The sequence below is a fragment of the Daucus carota genome, chromosome 2 (assembly GCF_001625215.2).
Source record: "Daucus carota subsp. sativus chromosome 2, DH1 v3.0, whole genome shotgun sequence".
Lineage (NCBI taxonomy): Eukaryota > Viridiplantae > Streptophyta > Magnoliopsida > Apiales > Apiaceae > Daucus > Daucus carota.
The window spans coordinates 12,463,755-12,479,858 of NC_030382.2; the positions used below are offsets into that span (position 1 = coordinate 12,463,755).

The 16,104-nt window shown below is 34.1% G+C and overlaps 1 protein-coding gene across 1 annotated transcript; it reads left to right on the plus strand.

Moving 5' to 3' along the window:
* Positions 1-8,801: 8,801 nt before the first annotated feature.
* LOC108207084 (cation/H(+) antiporter 15-like) lies at positions 8,802-14,623 on the plus strand. Its single transcript, XM_064086631.1, has 4 exons — positions 8,802-9,022; positions 10,787-10,805; positions 11,873-11,956; positions 12,338-14,623. Exons 1-4 carry the CDS (start codon positions 8,802-8,804, stop codon positions 14,621-14,623), a joined length of 2,610 nt encoding a protein of 869 aa, XP_063942701.1.
* Positions 14,624-16,104: the final 1,481 nt, after the last annotated feature.

A 16,104-nucleotide genomic window follows, 5' to 3' on the forward strand; every position in this document is an offset into this window, starting at 1 on the left:
TTATGACATGCATCAAAAGCAGGAACAACAGGAGTATCAGTCACAATAATAGGAACATCAACAGATTCTACTCTACTATCGTTAACAGTTTTAAAATTCTCAGTAGAATGGCATCTATTGTTTCTGTTCTTACTATTCACAAAGTTATTAGGCTTGTTGAACTTAGTTCTTTCAGAGTTGACACCTAAACCAGCTTTAGGCAACCTAACATTGCCTTTCACTTTAATTGGTTTCAGGTTTGTCAGAATCTCATCTCTCATCTCATTACTCTCTTTCATTTTAAGGTCTTCCTGTTTTAGTTCATATCTAATGACAACAGGAGTCTCTAAAAGAGGTTCAGCTTCTGAGGTTTTAAACAAAGGTTTAAGGGAATCTTTCAAAACAAAAGGAATCCCTCTCTCTTCAGCACTCTTCTTAAAAGGAGTAATGTTACTAGCCTTACCTACAGATTTGTTATAGTCAAAGCCTATTCCAACAGTTCTCTTGATCTCTTGTTTATCATTAAGTTCTTTGACTATCAAGGAGGCATCCTTAAAGGCTTTACATTTTACTTTCTCTTCGTCTAGCTGAAGTCTTAAAGCAATCTCACCTTTCTCTAGAACTTTGACTTTAGCACATTGTAATCCTAAATCCATAGTCAATTGTTCTATTTTAGGTTTTAATACTTTCATCTCATTCATCTTATAAGCATGAATTTCTAAGACTAAAGTATCAATTTTAAGATTAGAAGCTTTCATCCTTTTAATAGCATCATCTCTTTCAAGTCCTAATTGCATAAACAGTTTAGGGCATGTAGGATCTACCTGAAAGCTTCCAGCAGGAGGAGGTGAAGATGATCCAGTAGTAGCCATGAAAGCAACATTCCCTAGCTGCTCCTCTTCATCACTATCTGTATCATCCCAGCTTTTGCCTTCTGCCAGATAAGATTTGCTTTTAAAACTTTGACTTCCAGAAGTACCATGATGCTTTCTAACCAGTGCATCATACTTCTGCTTCAGCTCATCATACGAATCTTTTCTTTTTCCTTGAACCTTGGGCTGTTTGCATTCAGTTGCAAAGTGTCCAGGTTCACCACAATTGAAGCATTTGAACTTGCTTCTGTCCACCATCCCAGTCTTGTATCCTCCTTTGCTTGTAGAAGATGAATAGCCTCCCTTCTGAAACTTACTAACAGTAGGTTTGTATTTATAGGAAGGGTTCTTCCGGAATCTCATGTTTCCAAACTTCTTGGCAAACAGGGATAGAGATTGATCTTCTAACAGTTCAAGTTCTTCCATTGTATAGAACTCTTCGTCACCACTGGAAGAAGCAGTCTGACCCATCTCAGGTACAACAAATTCCTGAGTAGTCTTAGAAGGAACAACAACATCCTTCTTCTTTTCTTCCAGTACAGGTGACTCAACAACTAGAGCTCTCGAATGGTTCTGTGTTTTACCCCAGCCATATCTCTGTTTACTCTGAACTTGCTCCAGTTCATAAGTTTTCAAAACTCCGTAGAGTCTTTCCAGAGAAATCTCATTCAGATCTCTGCTTTCCCTGATGGCAGTGATTCTGTGTTCCAGATGTTCAGGAAGGGTTAAAAGAAACTTCATGTTGACCTCTTTCTTGTCGTAGAATTTCCCATTCAGATTTAAATTATTTATCAAATTATTAAGTCTGATAAATACTTCTGAAATCCCTTCACCGGGATGAGAACCAAACTGTTCATACTGAGCCATCAGTATCTCTTTCTTGTTTTCCCTAACTTCCTCTGAGCCTTCATTGATAATCTCTAACGTATCCCAGATTTGCTTGGCGTTCTTACAATTTACAACAGCATTGTACATCACTGGATCTAGAGATTCAACCAAAATTAGTTGAAGAGCATCATCTAAATTCATCTGTTCACTCTCTTCATCTGTGTACTCAGAAAGTTCTTTCGGAATGATCTGATGAGGTATTAACACACCATCCTCTTCGTGTGCTAATATGACATTCATCGGAGTAGTAACACCTTTGTCTAAAATCCCGATGTATTTTCTGTTCGTAGTGCGGAGGAATAGGAACATGTGCCTCTTCCATAGGCCAAAGTGTTCCTTGCTGAACGGTGGGATTTTGATGCTACTGATCTTTTGTGTACTCATGTTTAAGAATTTGAAATGAATAGTGTTTGGATGAGATTTGGATTTTTGAAAGAAAAATATTTTAAATTAAAATTAATTTTTGGAATAAAATTAATTCGAATAAAAAATATTTGGACGTTACAGAGTGTGTATAGGATCTGATACGGAAAAATGGTATCAACCGCTCTGATGCCAATTGTTAGGTCCAGATATGATTGTAGAAGGGGGGGTTGAATACAATCAGTACCAAATCGTCGCGGAAGTGAATCTGATTGAATATGATTTGTTAATCAGATTATAATTAATTAATATAACAATGTTTGAAGTCGTTATATAATTAAAATGGTTCAGTTTTAATGTCCACTAAAGTTCGTAGAATAAATTCGACAGGGTATATTCTAGATTCAGTGATTAAAACAACCGGGTTATCAAAACACAGAAAACTGTGGATATAACGATCAAGCAAGTTACGAACAACTTGAAAGCTTTACAAATGCTTTGATTACAAAGTGAGTGAACACTTGAAATGAAGGATGCAATGCCATATTTATAGGCAAAGCATTTGTACTTGTAAGACAATTGAAAGACAAGACAATTGTAAGTAGCAAAGACAAAGTGGAAGGGGCAAGACAATTACAATTGCCTAGCAAGCCAAAAGCATGGCAGAAAGACAATCTTCAGGAAGGGTAAGACAAAAAACCTTCGGTCAGACAATTAAGATTGTCTGCAGGAACCATTCGGCCAGACAATTAAGAATTGTCTTGGAAGCCTTCCATCGGTCAGACAATTCATAATTGTCTTGAAGGAGTTCATGTCTCGGTCAGACAATCTATTGTCTTGCAGGCAATTACTTCGGTAGGACAATCTCTAAGGGATTGTCTTGCTGCTACTTGAATCTTCGGTAGGACAATCTCTAAGGAATTGTCTTGCTGCTACTTGAATCTTCGGTAGGACAATCTCTAAGGAATTGTCTTGCTGACATTCAATAAAACTCGGTAAGACAATGTTAATTGTCTTGCTGTCATTCATTCCTTTCAGCAGTAAAACGGTAAGACAATATGAATTGTCTTGCTGAGCTTAAGTGGATGATTGAATGTGATTTGTAGATTATATTTAAATAGAAAATTATCCACTTAATTAATTTAATCATATAAATTCATAAATTAAATTAATTCGAGAGTGAATTAATTTAACAAATAAATTACATAATTAATTTAATTATTTGAGAAGTGAAATAATAATCTATTAAATATTTAATCACCCATTCATCAGCAGAATTGCTTCCCGTCATCTTTAAACATTAAAAACTCCGTCTTGATTAGTCGAACGAACGAACCACCAATTCTGCTTGACTTCAAATATTCAATTTGAATAACTGATACACAGATGTACTGTCTGGTTCATCTGTATCTAGTTAAATCAAATATTCTTTGTCAAATAAACATTTAAGAAATTGATTTGTTCGTCGAGTCTTCGTCTTGTAAGTACATCTTCATTAAATGGAATCTTCTGATAAAATAAAGTATAGAAACTTTATATCTTCTGAACTCCTGGACGTGCTACAAAAGATTATTTGTGCACTGAGGCTTGAACATATTAATGAACTTCTTTCAGTGGTGTGTAGCAGCATCCTGGAATTTATCTGACATATAATTCCCATAAATCATTTGACGTTCTTCGTACGGATTCCGTTGACTTGCTATTTACTGAGCTTTCTTATCTGAGTTGAGTTGTATCTCTTTAAATACAAATAGGCTGAACATATGCCTTTCAAAGGAGGAGTGTCAAATATAAAAAATGTGAAAAAAGATTTTACATTAATAAAGCTAGAAAGTAGTATTAAGCTTTTAGTTCACGTACAGGTCTAAACCCCAAATACACTACACACGCTTATGTTTACCGGGGAATGAAGTGATGTTAACTAGGAATGAAGTGAAGTGGAATATACGGTAAGCAGAAGTAGCCGTTACTTTTCCACCTCAGCTGCTGCTCCTGTTAGTTTTTTTAATTTGATTTAACGGAATGCAACCATTAGTGTGTTGAGTGATTTAAGTGAGACCAAAAATTTCGCAATGATGCGGATGATATATTGGGCTAGAATAAGTGATCCATTTGATAATTAACCCCTAAAATATTAGTGCAAGACTCTTACATTAATGTAGTTCCAACTTTTGTTATAAATGAGAATATATGAAATTTCAAGAATAATTTCTTACATCATTGCAATAAAATGGACTTATTAACAGATGCATAGTACTTCTGTTCACCAGAATATTTCTGACAAGAATCATATGATCATAGTTGCACCAAACTCAACTGCTAGCTATAGAACAGATCAAAAAACCACATGATAAATAAAAAAATTTATAATTCTTATGCTCTGTATGTATATAGATCACGAGGACTTCTCATCCAATAATGACAAATAAATGTTTCAAATTCATTTATACAATATTCGCAGTGTCTTTTTCACATAGCTAGAAAGATATATCTCATTCAATATTTGCAGTGTCTTATTTACATGTATGAGATATTTCCCGTTTTTGGGAAGACTAAAAAAATATGAGTGTTTAGGTTCCATATAGAATCATGGACACTACATTAACAATTAGAAAAACTCATAAATTCTACGATAGAACAAAAACTTATTAATCATAATCTATTAAACAATTAATAAATGACAAATTGAGTATTATGTTCCAAAATAGAATAAAAACACAATCAAAATCAATAGAGGAGCAAGTTCATAGATGTAATCATAATTTTATAAACATGTCTCATATTTGAAAAAGCAACAAATAGTAGGATTAAAGACAAAGAACCGGATAAACATCTCATGTCAAGAATTGATTTGCTAATTCATTGGTTTTTTTTTGCGTGTGCGAGAGAAAGACAAAAACATATATAGAGAGAGAGCTGAGAGACGCGACAGATAGAGAAAGAGGGGAGGGAGAGCGCAAAAGAGCATTAGGGAGACAAAGGGAGAGATAAAAAGATGGAGAGAGAGAGAGAGAGAGAGTATAGAGAGAGAATGTGGAGAGAGGGCCATTAACATCAGTAAAAGACAGGCAAACATTTTTTTTTTCAAAATTTAATGACCGTTAGATCAAATCTTAATTAATGATCCATATTAAATAAAAAGTGTACTAAAAAACTCTATATAAAGAAGCATTTATCATAGGCACCTCATCCACTTTATCAACCCACAAATGATTTGGTGGTATGCAAGGATTCAATTTACGACTCTCTGCACCTCACAATCATAATGTAATCACCCTGATCAATGTAACTAAGAATGAATGATTATGATGCGGCCTTTTATGTGAAGCAATTCCAGATCTCACAATTCATGCTAAATTTCAACTCAGACCCTTCAACACAACACCACATATCTGCCTGAAACTCTATGCATGGTAAGATGCAAAGTTAAACATATACAAAAATAAAAAAAATTCTACGGTAGAATCATAATTCTACAGTAGAGCTAAGAAATATATGAATAAAATATCTAGATTAGAATCAAAACTATAGTACACAATTTTATAATGCAACTCATTATTCTGCTACGGAATCAAACCGTAGAAGTAAATGTAAAACAACAACAGTACAAAGCCAAATAACAAGTACTCACTTTCAATTAAAAAAATCAAATCAAAGACAGATATATTAAGAAAAATTTATAATACAATTGACTATTCTCATTACTTATTATTTGATATTATAATAGATTAGCAAATGCAAACTAAAAAAAACTGATTGTAATATTAAATTCCATGATAGAATCAAAATTGTTATATATATAATTTAGTAATTCAGCTAATTATTCTATTATTTAGTAATTTAGTATTATATAATATATTCCACAATGGAATAAAAAATTAACACATTGCAAATAACATGCCTAATTTGGTTCTTTAGTAGAAGCGTAAATATAACACAAGAAAATAAGTAAAAAAAAAAATCACCAAAGCAGTTCTACAATAGAATCCAAATTAATCATAAAACATTAAAACATACTGATCTCATGTATAATATGATTCTACAGTAGAACATAAACAACTTACCCATATCAAACTCAATACAGTATCTAATTTTAAAAGTACACTCACAGATCATATTCGAAACCACTAAAACAACAATTATATTTATAAAATCATAACTTTCCACAAATTACAATGATATGCAACTTAAAAAGTGAAAATCAATAAGATTAAACAACAAAACCTGATGAGCTTGGAACATCACCGACCGAATTGATAATCAGAAGAATCTATAGTTCAACGATAAACAGTTGATAAGAGAGAGATCGTGACAATGAATAAAACATATAGAAAAATTGAAGAGAAAAGAAACCGAGACAAAGAGCGTAAAGAGATAGAGATGGAGAGAGACAGAGTAGAGAGAGAAAGTCTGGGAGAAAAACGGTAAAAGATAGTGAATTTTTTTTTATCAAAAAAATAACAGCCATTGGATGGCTTCTAAAGGAACGCTGGAGATTTAATGAAGAGTTTACTATATAACTCCATATAAGATGGAACTCCATAAAATTTTGGCATATATATACATATCGTTTATATTCAAATTTCACGTCGAATTATCTTAAATAAATCAATATCATCTATTTTGAACGTGAACATAAATTACATGGATGACGTGCGATGAAATAACTTATTACAAGAAAACCATATGTACTAAATATAATAAAATAATCAATATAGTTATATAAAGGAGAAGCGAGGGGCGTGTAGGTGGCGCCTCTCAGATAGCTCTATTCTAATTTTTTAATTTTCTAGAATTTTTGGATGAAAAATATCAAAAATAATTTGGATGAAAAATATCAAAAATAATTAGTTTTGGATTAATTGATATGGTATATATCTTGACATAAATTAATCTGATTTTGTTTCAGCTTGCAAGTTTTCTAATATGATTCTATTTCAGATTTTAATCATGGTTTCAGACTATTTATGGAATATAGTAGCTTGCAAGTTTTTTAATCTGATTCTATTTCAGATTATTTAATTATGGAAAAGAGTAGCACACAAGTCTCTCTGTACCTATAAATACCTTTATAGGTTGTAGGGTTTTGGATAATCTAAACACAACCTACTCTCTGTCAATACCACAACCCTAGCCCGTTCTTATGCAACGACATCGTGACCCGTTTTATTCTAGGAAGCTGTCGTTCTACACATACAGCTAGGGGGCGAATCCGCTTTATAAACAATTTTTCTTTGCCTATTTATCTTCTCCATCTAATACAATAATGAGTTACACGATGATAGATGTTTTGAATGGTGATAGAGATGATTAATTGACAAGAGTAAGAATTTGTCCGATGTTGGTTATTCTTTTATAATATTTATTTTGTTCATCGGATGCATTTGTTGTTGTTTGCAAGCTTACTTTCTGTTTTATTGGGCAATCGATGTATATGGCTAGATGTCATCAATCAGATCAATCAATTCTGTTAAAGAGTGGTATGCTTTTTATATGCAGGGAGCGGTGTATATGTCCAAGAAGTATTTGGAAAAGTTAATGACAATGTTAGTCAAGAACATGATTATTTTTTTTTAAAAAAACACAACTAAAATTAAGATTCGTCGCGCTTTAAATCGTTAATCACATGTAAAAATTTATTATCATTTTTTCACTCATGAATTATAGTTCAGTTTTGCAATTTTAAATATCAATATTGGTATTGCATCGAGATGTTTATAATATAAAATTTATTTTATTTTACAAATATTAATTTTGAATCATTAATATAATTTTTATAAGTCACCGTAAATTTATTTTATTCTACAAATATTAATTTTGAATCATTAATATAATTTTTATAGGCCGCCGCAACGCGCGGCTTCTCAACTAGTTTAATGATAAAGAACGGTTTTTTTGTCTCCCGTCATCTATTTTTGCTGCTGTGCTTAAATATCGTGTTTAGTAAGTTTTAAATCATTGAGGACTTATGGTAATCAAGCAGAGACAATATATTTACTAATGTTTCGTAACATATATGTTAGTTTGAAATGTAAGATTAGGATATTTTGAACTAGAAAAAGATATATTCGGTAAATGTGTTGTGATGTTCAGTAAAATTTAATAATCTGTAAAATATCTATATTTCTAGTAGAAAAACACTTTTTGTGAAATACAGATCAAATATTGTTGGGATTTAATCTAAAACTTGTTTATTGTTTTAAAGTTTTATCTTACTTAGTTTTATTTTGTAATCAGTTAGGTAGTGCACAAGTTAGTCGCCGCATGTTTTATCTGGACGTGGGAGTAGAGAGTAGTTTTAGGAGATGCATATTAGAAGTAGAGTTATAATAGGAGTTGTTTTTGTTTTTCGTCCTGGTTTTGTGGCCACTTTCTTATCTGCTCTCTCTATATATATTGTTCTGCAATGAATCAATAAAAGCCGATAACTTCCGCGTAAACTCTTGTTTTCACAGTTTATATATTCAAATTCAAACACATATACGTAAGATTATCTATCTCTAACACTTAGTATCAGAGCCAGGTTGTTCTAGCTTCAGGTGAGGCCGTGTTCCAGCGATCGCAAGAGTGCTGCTGTCCTGGTGAACTTGGCCTCACATGGCAGGCTAATCTGGTAACAGAAGGGTTGATATTGCAGCAAGGCTGTTAGGATTTGTAAAGTTGTGATCGGTAAAAATAGATAGTTGTAGGATTACACTGATGGGGAACCTGTTTCAGTGCCTAAAGGTCAATCTACTAGTGGAGTTGTTGCCTATGGGAATCAAGGTTATTACTATGGTGCACAGAGTAGAAATAAGACATGCCAGACGGGCAAAAACAAAAGGCCAGACGGGCCAGCCAAACAAAAGGCCAGACGGGCCAACCAGACGGGTTAAGTTGAAAGCCATACAGGCTGAAAAGATTAATTATGGGGACAGAAGGTTGGTTTTAATAGAGTGTGCCAACTGTTCCATGAAATATAGGAGAGATCATCATGTGCAGTATGGGATGCGTATAGAGTTCTTTCTTTAGTCTAAGTGTCAGATGGGCGTGCCATATGGGCAAATTAGAAGTGCCAGATGGGCAAAGAAGAATAGTCATACGGGCTCGGAAGTAATATCCATACGGGCTCAGAAGGACAGCTATACGGGCTCAGTTTAAAAGCCACACGGGCTTGTGAAAAATAGTCATACGGGCTCGGTTTAAAAGCCATACGGGCTTGTGAAGAATAGCCATACGGGCTCAGTTTAAAGGCCATGCGGGCGGATGAAGAAGTTGCCAGAAGGGCAAGGTAATGCTATGATCGAGTGTGATAGTGACAACACAAGTTTCAGATTAAGGGGGAGATTGTTGGGATTTAATCTAAAACTTGTTTATTGTTTTAAAGTTTTATCTTACTTAGTTTTATTTTATAATTAGTTAGGTAGTGCACAAGTTAGTCGCTGCATGTTTTATCTGGACGTGGGAGTAGGGAGTAGTTTTAGGAGATGCATATTAGAAGTAGAGTTATATATAATAGGAGTTGTTTTTGTTTTTGGTCCTGGTTTTGTGGCCACTTTCTTATCTGCTCTCTCTATATATATTGTTCTGCAATGAATCAATAAAAGCCGATAACTTCCGCGTAAACTCTTGTTTTCTCAGTTTATATATTCAAATTCAAACACATATACGTAAGATTATCTATCTCTAAAAAATATATACTATGTTTTATAGAAAATTCTATTTTGAATGACAAAATTTATGTCCCCCTGAAAAATTGTTGTAGAGTGGAATCGGAAAACCAAATAAAATGTGAAAATTGAGGTGATCGTATGATCGAATCTTCAGCTCAAAGATAATTCTCGTTGAGGTACAAAGTTATTTAAGTCAAAATACTTGCGGGTTTGCAAATTGACTTTAAAAATTAAAGATTTAAAATAGTTACACTTTATTATTGATGACTTTATTGTGCCGTTGATGGCTTTCAGTGCCATTTTATGGCTTGTGTTACCATTTTGATGGTCATTATATATAATATGTTTAATTGTGTTTTCATTCACAACTTTTTTAACACATTCACTATAATTGATTCCTGTAATTAAGCTTGATTATTTTGTATTAATATGTGAAAATTGTAACCGATCATGGCTGTTAATTTCACGTTCAAATTTGGTAATTTCATTTTCAAATTTTGTAACTCTCTCTTTATGACAATAATGTGAGTCTTAATGACTTTTTATTATGAACGTTATTTATATTAATCATTAATCATTAATGAAATTAAATTGACTATTTATTTTTGGTCTATATTAGATGATATAATATTCGGTACCATTTAAGGGAGGTCATTATTGATGACTTTATTGTGCCGTTAATAGCTTTCAGTGCCATTTTTATGACTTGTGTTACCATTTTGTTCGTCATAATATATAATATATTTAATTATTTTTTAAATTCTATTTTATTTCTCAGTTAAATTATTAAATTTTTGTCTAACCAAAGGATTTTCCTTTGGTTAGAGATTAATTAATTTTCTACTTATATATATATATATATATATATATATATATATATATATATATATATATATATTCTTTCGTTTTTTTTCTTTTGATTAGATTTACTATCTTTTTATATTAATTAAATATATATATATATATATATATATATATATATTATTTTCTTTTATATTGATTTATCTTTTTTTGGTTTGTTTCTTTTTTCAGGATACTTTGGAAGCGAGATGTCCGTGACTTCCTTCATGGGTATTCTTTTCTAATTCATTTAAGCTTTATTGTTGTCTAAGCGTCTGGAGTTGTGCTTGCATGACTTTCGGTTAGATGATAAACTTTCTTGAAAGAAAGATATCCCAGATGCGGTTTATTGCATTTCAATGCAATTCATCTACGTGTATGTAGACCTTACAAAAAAAAATAAAAAAATAAAAATAAAATATAGTTACACTCCAATATTTATTAAATTAGAGTTTACATTGACTCTAAAGTAATATGATCAGTTGAAAAATTACTTTTTCAGAAAATGTTAGATAAATAAAATCATAACATTTCCCATCTTATATTCACATCTGTCTCAACCGCAAAATCATTTTTTTACACCTCACTGGTGTCACATCATCTGAAATAGTTTTGCAAAAATAATTTAAAAATATAACACACTACATTTTTTTATATACAAAGTTTCAAATTTTAAGTGACTTTGCTTCAATTAAATAAGTTATGCACTGAAGAGCCATATTTCATAAGGACCATAGACAAAGATCTATTGATCCTCACAGAACGGATAACCAACAAATGTAACCTAACTTCTCTCAGTCTCTCTCGTCACTCTCTCTCTCTATGTCTCTCTCTTACTGTAAACAGAATTAATAACTAAATCTTTCTCCAGTCTGATTAATCTTTCTGCAGTTTTTTAAAGTGCATGTATAAGCATGGTGATGTAGAATACTAGGCGGCAGTGGTGCAAATTTCACCCGAGAGCGGATATTTGGATATCTAAAACGGATTCCAATATTATGCTCAAGAGAGAGCGGATATGTGGATATTTGAAATGAATTACAATATTATGCTCACGAGAAAACGGATATTTGGATATCTGAAACGAATTACGTGCATGTCATGCTCATGAATAACAAAGAATAAGTTGTTTTTCTTGAGAATCAAGTAATGGGAGACTCGTTAGGAAGTAACACGAATCACTCAATCGTTTGTTATTCACCGACGATGATAACAACGAACGGAATATGGCAGGGCGATAGCCCGTTGGATTATTCGTTACCTCTGTTCATTCTGCAGGTCACGTTGGTTGTCACCATTACGCGGCTTCTTGTGTTCATCTTGAAACCTCTTCGCCAGCCTCGTGTTATCTCTGAAATACTAGTAAGTATAGCACAATATAATCATCATCATCATATTCTATCGTTGTTAATGTGCGTGCATCATTGTAATTGGACAATATTACTAATCGGACTGTTAGAATATCATATGATCCTGTTAAGCGCGCTTCCTAAAACCTGGCCTGGAGGCTTTACGAAAACTAGGAACATGACACTGTCAATTCTAATTTGCACAAATAGTAGTTCCTGGAAATTATGTATCATAACAATGCAGAGCACGATCTCTTTTAGTACCCAAATGATAAACGTCGAGGGATCAACTTTGTAATATGATGCATTAGTATTGTTGAGTTTTGAATTTGGATCATGTCATTTCTTGATGGATTTCTATTTGTTAATTAATCTGATATATGATTTTTGACAGGGAGGAATCATATTAGGTCCATCGGTATTGGGAAAGAGTCCCAAATTTGCTGATGCATTGTTTCCGCAAAGAAGTGTAATGGTCCTTGAAACAATGGCTAATGTTGGTCTTCTTTACTTTCTTTTCATAGTCGGAGTAGAAATGGACATAAGTTCAATCAAACGGACAGGGAAAAAGGCCATAGTTATTGCGGTTGCTGGTATGATCTTGCCTTTCCTAATAGGTGTTACATTCTCATTTCTGCTACGCCAAAAAACACAGAGTGTGAAGCAGGGGACTTTCATACTTTTCCTTGGAGTTGCGCTTTCTGTCACTGCTTTCCCTGTGCTAGCTCGAATTCTTGCAGAACTCAAACTGCTCAACAAAGATATCGGGGAAATAGCAATGTCTTCGGCTCTTATAAATGATATAGTGGCATGGACTGTATTGGCCTTCGCGATTGCAATGTCTGAGGAAAATAACATGACTTTAGCTTCCATTTGGGTGATTCTTTCAAGCGTAGCGTTCGTTCTTTTCTGCATATTTCTAGTTCGTCCGACAATAGCTTGGATGATCAAAAGGACCCCCGAAGGGGAAACCATTAGTGAGTTCTACTTGTGTCTGATTCTCACAGGAGTAATGATTTCCGGTTTTATAACAGATGCTATTGGAACACATTCTGTGTTTGGAGCTTTTGTTTTTGGATTAATCATTCCGAATGGACCTCTAGTTGTTACACTTATTGAAAGGCTTGAGGACTTTGTTTCAGGACTTCTACTGCCAATCTTCTTCGCTATTAGTGGTCTAAAGACCGAATTCTCAGCAATTCAAGGAGCAGGAACATGGGGAGCGTTGGTTGTTGTGATAGTTCTTGCCTGCTTAGGAAAAGTTGCAGGAACTCTTATTGTTGCTCTTTATTATCAAATGCCATTTCATGAAGGAGTCACTCTTGGTTTGCTCATGAACACGAAAGGCCTCGTGGAGATGATCGTCCTTAACGTGGGCAAGGACCAAAAGGTACTCGACGAGAAGTCATTTGCCATTATGGTGATTGTGGCTGTGGTTATGACCGGAAGTGTCACCCCAATTGTGACGACGATTTACAGGCCAGCAAGAAAATTCTCACCTTACAAAAGAAGGACAATACAGAGGATCAAACGAGATAGTGAGTTTCGGGTTTTAGTCTGCATTCACACCCCAAGAAATGTACCGACAATCATCAACCTAATAGAAGCCTCTCATCCCTCAAAAAAGTCCCCAATATGCATATATGCACTTCACCTAGTAGAATTAACTGGCCGATCTTCTGCCATGCTAATTGTTCACAACACGAGAAAGTCAGGCCCGGCTGCCAATCGGACCCAAGCTCAGTCAGACCACATCATCAATGCATTCGAAAACTATGAACAAAATGCAATTGGCGTTTCAGTACAGCCCCTGACAGCCATTTCACCCTACTCCACCATGCATGAAGACATATGCAATGTGGCCGAAGATAAACGTGTGGCATTCATCATCATTCCATTTCATAAGCAACAAACCGTCGATGGTGGAATGGAAAACATGAATCCATCGTATCGTACAATCAACCAAAATGTATTGGTAAATGCACCATGCTCAGTTGGTATCCTAGTAGACAGAGGCCTTACAGGATCAACCAGAATATCATCCAATCAAGTTACTCACCATGTAGCATTATTATTTTTTGGCGGACCAGACGACAGGGAGGCCTTAGCATATGTGTGGAGAATGTCAGAACATCCCGGGATAAATTTAACTGTAATGCGGTTCATTTCTGCAAATGAAGCTGGAGAGGGCTCATCCAGACCTTCATTCGAAGAAAATGACCCTAGAGTTTTAACAATTTTAACCGATAACGATAGAGAGAAACAACTAAACGAGGAATACTTAAATTCCTTCAAGTCCAAAATGCCGAAAGATGGTTCGGTTGTTTATCTGGAAAAAGTAGTGAGTAACGGTGATGAGACCGTGGCAGCAATTAGGTCCATCGACAACATTCATGACCTATTCATCGTCGGAAGAGGCCATGGCTCGGTTTCACCACTTACAGCAGGTCTAACGGATTGGAGCGAATGCCCGGAGCTCGGGCCAATAGGGGACTTGTTAGCTTCATCAGATTTTGCAGCCACGGTGTCCGTGTTGGTTGTACAACAATATGTTGGCGTAGCATCGGCCAACACAGCGACAGATACGTTAACACCGGATAGTCCCCAACAACAAACCGAATTCAACACCCCGAATGTAAATCAACGGACGCCGCCCAGAGCTTCGGATTCACCGTCATAATCCTCACTCAATATTCTTTGTACATATATATAGATCAAATTTGTATTAAACAGTTGGTTATATGGAGGAATTGTTAGAAATGACGTGTGTAAAGTGCATTTTGTGTAACTATAATCACTTGCATTAATACAAAACTTAGAGAACTCCCATTTATAATGTCGAAACTCACATTCTGTCATATTTTTGAGTTTCATGGTTTGTGTAAGTGGCCGATTGTTGCAGTATATCTTGTCTTTCTAGCTAATAAAGATAACATACATTTAGTTGCGTTTGATTAAGAATAGAAAGCTTATCGTGCGATGAACAGTGGCGGATGTACTGGTGCTAAAGGTAGGGCAAGTGACCTACCATTAATTTTTTTTTCAATTTTTTTTTTACATTCATATAACATATATATGCTTACTGATGTATACATAATATATCCAGTATGTTACCACCTCTGTCAAACTTTTCCATCGATTGATGTTTTTCACTCTAAAATTTCAAATTCTTGTATGATTCATCTCTAAAATTTTCCTCTATGATACTCATAGTTTTAGATTGTTTAGAAATCGTAATTTGAAAACGAAAAATTAGAGACTACAAAGTGTTCGATAAAATGTCACACTGAATTTTCTCTACATATATTAAATGTGTGACACACCATTCACTAAATCTTGTATCCGCCACTGGCGATGAATATATATGCTGCAATGCATCCACCAAGACTGAGAAACAAGATGCATAGAGGGAAATTCTTCCACACGAATCAAGTTCAATGTTTGCATAAACAAAAGTTAAACTCCACAAGTTGATGTACTGATGTGACCCTGTTGAAAAACAGTCGCCCAAGAAGATAACTTAAATAAATCGAAATTTTTTTATGCCGAGTATGAAAATCAAGCAGAAGAAATTAATAGAGAAATTATAAATTTTGAAAATGACTTAAGTCTGTGATCTGATTCCAGAAAATCACATGATCACCAGAACACTGATTGACAACAGTTCTGCACAAACTAAGAAACAGGCTAAACAACAAATGCCAACTAATTATACATCACTAGCGAAATCACATTTGATGACTCATGGTGAGTGAGGGCCCAGAAACAATTATTTGCAATATTGCGTGGTAAGAAATATAAGCAGGACTCGACTTGACTCGACTTAGAGAAGAATTAACCTAAATATGAACATGCATGAATAGTTTAATAGAATTTAAAATAAAAGTTTAGCAAGTTCCGAAACTAGAAGAACCCCATACTCAAAATTATCAACCCTAGTAAAATCAAGAACCACTAAAAGAAAATAAGAAAGCTGCGAAACACATATAAGCAATGTACTGATAAGTTTACTCGATTTTAATTAAAAGCGTTTTTAATTAGCTACATTGTTCTTTATCAATTTGTTGTCAACAAAAATTCTGTTTGTGATTGTATAGTGTGTGATGAAAGGGTAATGTTAAAAACCAGCTCTCATGTCAACAGGGACAGGTTAACGAAAGA

Excerpts from the sequence above, each read along its gene's own strand:
- LOC108207084 (XM_064086631.1), top strand. The coding sequence starts at position 8,802 with ATGGGGAACCTGTTTCAGTGCCTAAAGGTCAATCTACTAGTGGAGTTG. Across the intron at positions 11,957-12,337 it reads GTGTTATCTCTGAAATACTA|GGAGGAATCATATTAGGTCC; the intron begins GTAAGTATAGCA and ends GATTTTTGACAG.